Source organism: Struthio camelus, chromosome 5 (genome assembly GCF_040807025.1).
Source record: "Struthio camelus isolate bStrCam1 chromosome 5, bStrCam1.hap1, whole genome shotgun sequence".
NCBI lineage: Eukaryota > Metazoa > Chordata > Aves > Struthioniformes > Struthionidae > Struthio > Struthio camelus.
The window spans coordinates 5,567,787-5,577,858 of record NC_090946.1 but is presented as its reverse complement, the minus strand read 5'-3'; the positions used below and the strand labels follow the sequence as shown (position 1 = coordinate 5,577,858).

The following is a 10,072-nucleotide window of genomic DNA, read 5'->3' as shown; positions in this document are numbered from 1 at the left end:
GGGAGCTCTGGGGACAAAGGTGAGGGTCACGGGAGAGTGGTGGCAGTGCCCTTGACCGTGCGGGTGAAGGGGACTGCTGCAGCAGGTCTGGGGATAGCCTCTCCAGAGGGTGGTGTGGCTAAGGCGGACTGAGCTCCAGTGGAAAAGGGCCTGTAGAGGAGGAGGAAGTGAGGATGAGCTTTGCCAACACGGCCGCTCCTGGGCCGCTGCACTTTGGGAAAGGGCTGAGGCAGGAGAGGAGGGTTCAGTAGTGCATGAGGATGGAGAGAGGCCGAAGGAGCTCCCTCACCACGTGTGCTCTGTACTGCTGTTTGTACTGTAAGCCAACAAGAAGCAAAGCCAGTTGCAAATGAAGCCAGATGTGGTAGGAGCTGCTCATCACTGGAACCACTCTTCCAGCACTGCAATGCCACACGACGTCAGTTTCCCAGCTTGGCTTTGCTTGGGAGAACTCGCCAAACGTGAAGAAGGGCTGGTGTGGAGGCAGCTTGAGGCAACCTGGGAGGAAGAAAGGGAGGTTGTGCAAGGAGGCAGGGGTGGGTCTTGGAAGGCCAAGGCCCACTGGGACTTTAATGTGGCGACGGATGTGAAGGACAACACGGAGGGCTTCTTAAAATAGCTGGGTGACAAAAGGAGGAGTAGGGAAACGGTGGGCCTGCTGGTGAACGGGGCAAGGGTGGTGGTGCCAAAGGAGACAGAAAAGGCAGAGAGGCTGAGTGCGGCCTTTGGTGCAGTCTTTACTGGCAAGAGTGGTCTTTACCTCGGGACTCCCGGGTGCTGGAGAGCAGGGAGAAAGCCTGGCGAAAGGCAGACTTGGCCTTGCTGGAGGAGGATGGGCTTAGCGATCACGGAAGGTGCCTGAGGCCTGGAAGAAAGCAAATGTCGGACTGGAGTGAGTCTTCCCACTGGGCAAGAAGCGGGGTGCAGGGAACTGCAGGTCGGGCAACCTCACCTCGAGGCCTGGAAAGGTGATGGAGCAGCTCATCCTGGACACCATTTCCAAGCATTTGGCAGCTAAGGAAGTGATCCAGAGCAGTGAGCATGGAGTGAATGGGGGAGAAATCCTGCTTAAGCAACCGGAGAGCGTTCTGTGATGAGACGCCAGGCTGGGTAGATGAGGAGAGAGCAGTGGATGCTGTGTCCCTTGACTAGCGAAAGGCTTTGGACCCTGTCTCGCCTCACATCCTCATAGGGAAGCTGAGGAAGTGTGGGTGAGAGGAGCAGAGAGGGTGGTGTCTTGAAAGCTGGCTGTATGGCAGAGCTCAGAGGGTTGTGCAGAGCGGGACAGAGTTGAGGTGGATCAGCGTGTATCCCCTCGCGGTGTGCCCCAGGGGTGAAGAGTGGGTGCAGTACAGTTCAAGTTATTGCTCAGTGACTTGGAGGAAGGGAGAGAGGGCGCTGGCAGCAAGTTTGCTGATGAGCCAAAGGTGGGAGGAGTGGCTGCTAGGCCAGAGGGCAGAGGTGCCATTCTGCGGGAGCTGGCCAGGGTGGAACGATGGGCAGAGGGGAGCATCTTGAAGTTGAGTGAAGGGAAGTGCAGAGGCCTGCAGCCCAGGAGGAATAACGCCCGGCACCAGTGGAGGCTGGGGGCTGAGGTGGTGGGAAGCAGGTGTGCAGAGAAGGAGCAGGGAGGCCTGGTGGAGAACAAGCAGACCTTGAGCCAGCACTGTGGCCCGATGGCCAAGAAGGCCAACAGTGTGCGGGGCTGCATTAGGCAGTGTTGGCCGGAGGTCGAGGGAGGTGATCCTTGCCCTCAGCTCTTGCCTGGGGAGGCCCCGTGTGGGCTGCTGTGTGCAGTTCTGGGCTGCCCAATACAAGAGAGACGTGGAGCTGCTGGAGCAAGTCCAAGGAAGGGCTAGCAAGATGCTGAAGGGACAGGAGCATCTGTCATAGGAGGAAAGGCTGAGAGAGGTGGGGCTGTACAGTGTGGAGAAGAGAAGAGTGAGGGGGGATCTTATAGGTGGGTATGAATATCGGAAGGGAAGGTGTGAAGAGGATGGGGCCAGACTCTTGTCAGAGGGGCCCACTGAGAGGAGGCGAGGCAATGGGCACAAACTGAAAGGGAGGAAGTTCTGTCTGGAGAGGGGGAGAAACTTGTTTCCTGTGGGGGTGCGGGAGCCCTGGAGCAGTTTTCCCAGAAAGGTTGTGTGAGTGTGTGTCCCTGCTTGGAGATATTGCAGCAGTGTGTGGAGAGGGTCGTGGGCAATGGGCTGGAGGTGGCGCTGCTTGAGCAGGGGGAGTTGGACTCAATGATCACCAGAGGTCATTGCCAACCTCATCTGCTCTGGGATTCTGTGATGCAGTGGCCAGCACCTGACGCCACCCCAGCACTTTCCCTCCATCCCACATGCCAGAGCCCTCTGCCAGGGCAGGGGCGAGGGTGGCAAGTGCCTGCCCACAGTCGCTTCACAGCTGCTGGGCATCCTTCTCTCTCCCAGGGGAAGCTCACCTCCCACGCGGGCACACTTTTCCCAGATGCAGCACAACCAACAGCCGCTGTGCCCAAGCGGGGGCACTTTCCCACTGCGTACAGACACCAGGGACCAGGCGCAGAGCAGCAATTGACTGAGGGCTCTCGCAGAAGAGCACTGGCCCTGGAGCCGAGCCTCCAAGCACTTGTGGGCTTTTAATCGCAAAGCGAGACAGTCCCAGGGGAAGTGTACAGAAACTCAGGTAGTGCTGAAGGGCTGCGTGGGAGGGAGGCTGGAGGCAGTTCCCCACTGTGTCCGCAGTCCTCGGCAGGCCCCAGCGGGCTGTACATTGAGTGGATGATCCCCACCATGGCCAGGCTGTGGCTCCACAGGGACAGAGCCCTACTGTGTCGCACGTGTCCTCAGGGACTGCTGTGGGGCAGCCTTGCTGTCCTCAGAGAGACGTCCTGGGACTACCAATGCCAACGTCGTCGTAGCCCATGTCACTGTGTGTTGAGGCCAGGGCGTCTGTGGCGGTTGCGGGCGGCTCTAGGGGGCTGAGGGAGGGCTGTCTCCCCGCTGTGGACAGCAAGGCCAGTGCCTGGCAGGTGCTGCTTCGTGCCCCGGATGCCAGGCCCCGGCCAGGGCTTCCTCCATGCCCCCGTGCTGCCCATCTCCCCGGCAAAGTGCAGGGGAGCTGGCTCTGCCAAAGGGACAGTACGGCCTCTGTCACGGCAGCGCTGCCCATGCCATCTCCGATACCTCTTACCTCCCAGTGCCGCAGCCTTGCACACACCTCCGTCACTTGACCCCGGAGCAGCGGCCTCTCCTGGCTCCAGCACGGTGGAGGCATCATCGTACCCATCCGGGGGTTCGTGCCTGGTCAGGCCAGGGACGTCTGCATCAGACAGCAGAGAGTGAAAGCGAGGCCAAGCCCGGGCTCCAGTGATGCCAGCCCCCATCGGCCATGGTGCCGGGGATGCCCACGTTGGGGCCTGCTCTGTGAGGCCGCCAGCTCTCAGCTGGAGCCAGCAGCCCTGACACTCGGCCCCCAACTCCAAGAGGCGGCCCAGCAAAGGACCAAGGGGAGGTGCTGCCCTGCCCACCGCATGAGGTGTGTGCCGGTACCAGCTGCGGTGTGAGGGCTGCCCCTGTGGGTGCGTGGCAGCCTGGTCCTGCACCCCGGCCCTGTACCTGCGGCAGTCCCGGGGTTGCTGTCCTCCATGCTGTGCTGGGTGTAATAGGGCAGCTTGGTCCCTGAGCCCTGCGATGGTGAGGCTGGAGAAGGGGTGTTAGGGCAGGGTGTGTGGCCCCATGGCCTGGCCAGCAGTGGGGACAGGATGTCCTCTTGGCAGAGCGAGGACTGCCGCTGGCCAGGAGAGGCCCCCTTGCTGCAGCTCCCTCCCTGTGGCCAGCACGTGGGCAGGCTCCCTGCCGGGCTGCTGAGCTGGTTGCGTGGGGGCCTCGACGCGCCACTGGCTGTCAGGCCCAGGGTGCACACACCTGAGCCACTGGGGACCTGCTGGTACTCGGGTGTCAGGGTGTAGTCGAGCTCCTCATAGACGGCCTCTGCCTCTGAGAGTGTATCTGCAGCTCTGCGGGGGCCTGGAAATGAAGGGCAGTGATAACCCGAGGCCGTGGGTGCAGCGCGTGGGATGCTGGAGGTCACCAGCTCTCCCCGCGATAACCCTGTGGCCCAGCCCCATATGGGTTTTGCCCTATCGTCGGAGTGGCTGCGGTGCCCCTGCGTGGTGCCCATGTTGTGCCGGGTCCTGCCCTAGCTCTGCACTGGCCTTCTGGCCTGCTCTGCTGTGCCTGTCCCAGCCTGTGCAGCTGGGCCGGGCAGTGCCAGGAGACATAAGCAGCCCCCAGGCCTCTCTGGCTCTGCCGGGACCCCTCGTCCTGGTAGCTTCAGCCGCAGAGACCCCCGGTGGGACTCACCTGTGCGCTGAGCCATGGAGCGCCATGCCTGCACAGCAAGGGCCCCCAGGGCCAGGCACAGAAGGGTCCCCAGGACAATGCAGAGGACGGTGGTCAGTGGCATGGCCCCAGCAGGTGTTGGGGGGTTCCTGGGGGCACCTGTGAGGACATGGAAAGGCGGTGGAGGTGGAGGGAGGCCGTGGAGCCTCTGGCATGCTGCATTGTCCAGAGGAGGAGTGGATGCCTGGGGGGGATGCAGGGGAGTGGCTGCCGGGACAGGGAGGCCAAGGAGGGCACCCTTTGGCCTGGGGTCAAGCCCTGTGTTGGGCGGAGGGGTGGCAGCAGGCCAGCAGCAGGCCTGTCCTTGCCAGAGGTGCTGGCCTTGCCCTGGGCTGCAGCGGCCAGAGCGGGAGGGTGCGTGGGGCCACGGTGCTGGCCTGGGCGGGCAGAGCTACCTGTGCAGGCTGTGCCGGCGGGGCAGGCGGTGGTGGGGGCTGGCGTGGGAGTCGCGCTGTTGGCTGGAGGCTGCCCGTGGCACGTGATGTGGGTGTCCCCGGGGGAGCGGCAGTGGTGCGGGTGCCAGGGGGCGGAGGGGCAGCGCCAGAGGGAGTCGGCCCCCTCGCCGCACTGCACCCAGGCCAGCCAGGCGGGGCCCCCGGCCTGGGGGGTTGCGGGGACGGCCGCCAGGCTGCCCCCGGCCCCGCAGCCCAGCTGCCGGCACACCACGGCGGCTGTGGCGCGGCTGGTGCCGTTGGCGCACACGCTGCCCCACGTCCCGTTGTAGAAGACCTGCAGGCGCCCGGCGCAGCCGCTGCCGCCCACCAGCCGCAGGGCTGTGAGCTCTGCAAGGGGCAAGCACGGAGGTGGCAGCTCAGCTGGCGTCGGGCACACAGCCCCGCCAGCCCGAGCGCTTCCCCCAGGCAGCGAGAGGAGCCCACGTCGGCGGGGCCGAGGCGCCGCGTTGCCCGCCGGCAGTGCCCAGGGTGTTGGGAGGTGGGCAGGGAGGCGAGTGGGGAGGGCTGGCCCCACGGCCGCTGCCAGAGTGCCGCTGGCGCCGGCCCCGGTGGAGGGCGGTGCTGACCTGAGCAGACGGCTGCTGCGCCAGCGCCCTGCTTGCACCCGCGCTGCCCTGGGGCCGGAGCCGGGGCCGGGGCCGGGGCCGGGGCCGGGCAGTGCCAGAGCGTGGCCTCGGCCCCGGAGCAGCCACCAGCGCCCAGCCACAGCGGCCCCGAGCCGCGGCCGTAGCGGGCCGAGGCGGGCGCTGCCAGGGCCTGGCCGCAGCCCAAGTGGCGGCAGACGACGGCGGCGTCGGACAGGTGCCACGAGTCCTGGCAGACGCTGCTCCAGGCGCCCCGGACGTAGAGCTCCACTCTGCCGGCGCAGCGGCCGGGGCCGCTCGCCAGCCGTAGGCGCCGGCTGCCTGCAGCGGGAGACAGCCCGGCTTGGGGCAGCCCCTTTGGTGCGGGCGGTGCCCCAGGGCCCCGGGGCCCTTCCCGGCACACTCACCCGAGCAGACAACGGCCGCTTGGTGGGCGCGGCCCGCCGGCGCAGCCGTGGCGGCCGTGGCGTTGCAGTGGGCCAGGCGAGCCTCCGTGCCTGCGCACCGGAGCCCGCTCAGCCCCACGCGGCTCGACGCTGGTCCCAGCAGCGGGGCGGCGTAGGCCTGCTCCGCCGCGCCGCACCGCAGCTGCCGGCACACCACGGTGGCGCCGCTCGCGTCCCACCGCTCGGCCAGCACCGGGCCCCAGGCGTCGCCCAGGGCCATCTCCAGGCGCCCGTCGCAGCGGCTCTCCCCGTCCACCAGCCGCAGGGGTTCAGCGCCACCTGGTCCCTCCGAGAGGGCACATGTCCTGAGGGGGCTGCGGGGAGCGCTGGGGGCTGGGCCTGCCCGCAGGGCCCCGCCCGCCCCCGGCCCCGCCAGCCCAGAGGCGGCGTCGATGGCCGGCGAGCCCTCCGAGGGCTGCCAGCGGGGCCGGGGCGGTGGGGCAGAGCAGAGAGCGCCCGCCACATCCCTCCCTGGCGTGGCTGCAGCAGCACCGGGGCAGATGGCAGCACCGGGGGGGCCGCGGAGCCCCCGGCACGGAGGGGGACAGCCCGGCGCCACTGCCCTCCTCTAGGCGGGCTCCCTCCTGCTCTGCACCTGCCTCAGCCCTCCCCTTGGCCTGAAATGGCCGTGCTGCCCGAGACGCGCCCTGCGCCCCACAGCTCCTGGTGGCAGTGGCAACCCGGGGAGTGGGACCCCGCAGTGTTGGGGTGCCCGGTGCCCTGCCCGCCAGGAGGCCCTCGTGGCCGCTGCTGCCCGCCCCACACGCACCTGAGCACTGGACGGCGGCAGTGTGGCCTGGCGAGCAGGCGGGGATGCCCAGCGCCGTGGCAGGGCACTCTGCCAGGTGGGACTCGCTGCCGCTGCAGTGAAAGGTGTCGCGCCACACGGGGCCGGTGCCTGCCCCAAAAGACCCTCCGCGGGGCACAGAGGTGGCAAAGCCACAGCCAAGGTGGTGGCAGAGCACGTGGGCGTCGGGCTCGTCCCAGCCGGCGTCGCAGAGGGCACCCCAGGTGCCCTGCGCCTCCACCTCCACTCGCCCTGCGCACGCCGTGCTGCCGTTGGCCAGCCTGAAGCCTGTGTAGGCTGCGATGGAGAAAGGGCGCTGGAGGCGACGGGCCCCGGTGCCGAGCGCTGTCCCCATAGGACGGTGGGGGCATGCAGGCACGGCAGCCCTCTGCCTGCCCCGACCCCTCTGCCTGCCGGCACCCTGGGGGCTGCCACAAGGCAGCCCGCAGCCTCTCCGCCCATCCCTGCCCAGGACCACCCTGTGCCCACTTCCCATCTCCCTGCACCCCCCATCTGCAGCCTCTGCCCCTCACCGCGTGCTCTTACGGGAGCAGACGACGCCGGCGTCGCTGGTGTGGTTGCAGCGCTGGCCGTGGGGCAGTCGTCGGGCGCAGGTGGACAGGAGGGATTCGTTGCCTGCACACTCGAAGCCCCCGTCCCAGATGGGCCCGGCTCCTGCCCCAAAGCGCGCCGCCCCGGTGACGGCCAGAGCTGCTCCGCACCCCTGCTCCTTGCAGATGACGTGGGCGGTGTTGAGGTCCACATGGCCCTCGCAGAGGGTGGCCCAGGCACGGCCCTGCCTCACCTCCACACGGCCCGAGCAGGCGCCGTCCCCGCCGACCAGCCGCACAAATCCTGTTGGGGCAGAGAGCCTGGGGTCTCTTGGGGGGTCCCTCTAGATCCACTGGGAGGGTTGTGACGGGGCTGCCCAAGAGCCTTACTGCTGCCACCACTGGACCCAGGTGCAAGGCTGTACGGAGCCGCCACAGAGGTCTTACCTTGACAGACCACACCAACATCCCAGCCATGGGTGACATTGTACGGCCCCCATCCCGGGATTGTGCAGTCCCAGAGGGCAGACTCGTCACCACGACAGTCAGGCCGTACAAGATGAATTGGTCCAGACCCTTCCCCAAAGCGGGTCACGCCGGGGGCACTTTGGGCTGAGCCACAGCCCAGCTGCTGACACACCACCTCAGCGTCCTCCATGTCCCAGGCACCGTCTGCCACTGTTCCCCACTGGCCCCGCAGCTTCACCTCCAGCCTGCCCTCGCAGGGACCACCTCCGTTCACCAGCCTCAGCTCCACGGCATCTGCATCAGAGATGTGGGCAGGCAGGCCATGAGGGTGCTGTGCCCCGGTCCCACTCCCTCCCCCCATCTCTGCCTGGGGAGGCCCCAGAGGGGAGGCCCTTGACAGAACCATGCCCTCTCCCAGCCCGGCACAGCCAAGGGGCTGTATCCCAGCACAGTCACCCAATCCCACACCTGAGCACGTCACCCCAATGTCCGTGTCATGGTTGCAGTAGTGCTGGCCCCAGCCATAGTGTGGGCAGTTGTGGAGTGCTGGCTCAGTGCCACTGCAGAAGAAGGGTTGCAGCCAAATCCGGCCACTCCCGGCCCCAAACGGCGTGTACGGGGAGGTCCTTGCCACAGTGCCACATCCCAGCTGCCTGCAGACCACAGAGGCCCCGCGGACATCCCAGGTGAAGTCGTAGCTGCACACAGCGCCCCACTGGCCCTCGTGCTTCACCTCCACGCGGCCCTCGCAGCGGCTGCCTCCGTCCACCAGCCGCAGCTCCCCGGTGCCTGTGGGTGCCCATGCGGGAGCAGAAAGGAGGGCACTGAGCTCCATTGTTGCACCCCGTGGGCCCATCACAACCTGCCCTGTCCACCTGTCCCAGGTGGCTGTGTCCCACGGCTGTCCCTTGCTCTCCCGTCTCCACTCCCTGCTCCGAGCCCACCCCTTGGCACGAGGGATAGCCGTGTGGGTGGAAAAGCCCTGGGCACTGCAGGACACCCACTTTGAAGAAAGGCAGGGCCATACCCAGCCCTTCAACACCTGGCACCCAATGCAAGGGGGACAGGGCAGGGAATGTATCCCGCCACGTTTGCCCAGCATTCAGCTGCATCAGTAGAAGACCCATCCCCAGCACAGCCCAGGCTCTGTGAGCCCTCAAAGGCTGCCCTAGTGAGATGACTCCACCAGTCTCACGAGCAAGCCCACCTGAGCCAGGCACGCACATCCCTGTGGTGACCCAACTCAGCCCATGGTAGCCACCTGAGCCCCAGGGCTACCTCCCACTCTGGGCATGAGGGCAGGCGACCCCAGCCCCAGAGAACGCGCAGGCACTCACCCCTGCACAGCTGCATGCACAGCAGCAGCCCCAGTGCCCTGGTGGGCAGCTGGCTGGTGGTGGCCATCCCGCTCGCCTCCTGCCCCGCAGAGCAGCCCCCAGCTCCTGCTTGCCTCCCGGGCCACCACGAGCCCCCTGCAGCGGGGAGGGCAATATATAGGCAGAGGCACAGGCCCCGCTGCCAGGGGAGCCAATCAACGCAGCAGGCACCTTTTGAGGCGTTATCAGGAGGGTTATCTCCCATCTGACGGAGCCCCAGCCTCCAATAACCTTCCCCATCCCCATACATGCCCATATATGCGGATCGGCACCACTTCTGGCATCACGCACGCCTCACCAGTGGGTGGGCGCTTGCCCAGCCATCCTTGTGGGGATCCGGATGGGCTGAGCAGGGCTCCTCACCTTGGTGCCTGCAGCGGGTGCAGGGTGTGCGGGCCCTTCCACGGCTGTGCTTGCATGAGGCTGGGTCTGGCCCTGCTGTTCTGGGGATTCTGACAAGAGCCCTGCATCGACAGGGACCCTGCTCTGCTGGGGGACAGCATGTGCTGCAGGCTCCTTTGTGCTGTGGGTCTGTCCTCTGGCACCGGTGAGGGGGAAATCCTGAGGGACCTTCGCTCTGTGGCCCTCCACACAGGACACGCCCTGGGGCTGCCTCTAGGCTAGAAACCGCCTGTGCTGCTTGCAGGTGTGTGGCCTGCAACCCACGAGCCCCCGCAGGAGCCGTGCTCGCCCCACGCAGCACGGAGCCAGGAAGGAGGTGGCTCCCAGCCCACTGCACACCAGCCCCCGCCTGGAAGTGGCTGTGGCAGCCCACTTACCGATGTGGGGCAGCGTGAGGTGGAGCCGCTGCGCTCCTGCCCCAGCACACGTGTCTGTGGGATCCTGTCATCAGGCAGCATCTTGCCAGTTGCTTCTGCTCAGCCAGCTGCATTTCTGACAGAGATAATGTTCTGCTTTTGCGTATGGGTACCTCTTTGGGGTGAGGCTGCGAGGGAGATGTCGAGCAAATTGAGAGCAAGCTGGGAGCTCTGGGGACAAAGGTGAGGGTCATGG

At 66.6% G+C, this 10,072-nt stretch overlaps 1 protein-coding gene across 1 annotated transcript; it reads right to left on the bottom strand.

The window, feature by feature from the left end:
* Positions 1–4,642: 4,642 nt before the first annotated feature.
* Positions 4,643–9,132, bottom strand: LOC138067341 (scavenger receptor cysteine-rich domain-containing protein SCART1-like). The gene is made up of 9 exons (XM_068944089.1): positions 9,020–9,132; positions 8,151–8,471; positions 7,662–7,976; positions 7,210–7,518; positions 6,646–6,960; positions 5,838–6,155; positions 5,539–5,751; positions 4,960–5,173; positions 4,643–4,649 (listed from the first exon to the last, which is right to left on the bottom strand). The coding sequence occupies exons 1-9, from the start codon at positions 9,084–9,086 to the stop codon at positions 4,643–4,645; spliced, it is 2,079 nt and encodes a 692-aa protein (XP_068800190.1). The 5' UTR covers positions 9,087–9,132.
* Positions 9,133–10,072: the final 940 nt, after the last annotated feature.

Bases quoted from the DNA above. Each gene is read 5' to 3' on its own strand.
- LOC138067341 (XM_068944089.1), bottom strand. From the start codon at position 9,086: ATGGCCACCACCAGCCAGCTGCCCACCAGGGCACTGGGGCTGCTGCTG. The intron at 7,519-7,661 runs GTAAGACCTCTG...CTGCCCCAACAG, and splicing joins TGTTGGTGTGGTCTGTCAAG to GATTTGTGCGGCTGGTCGGC. The intron at 6,961-7,209 runs GTAAGAGCACGC...TCTCCATCGCAG, and splicing joins CGCCGGCGTCGTCTGCTCCC to CCTACACAGGCTTCAGGCTG.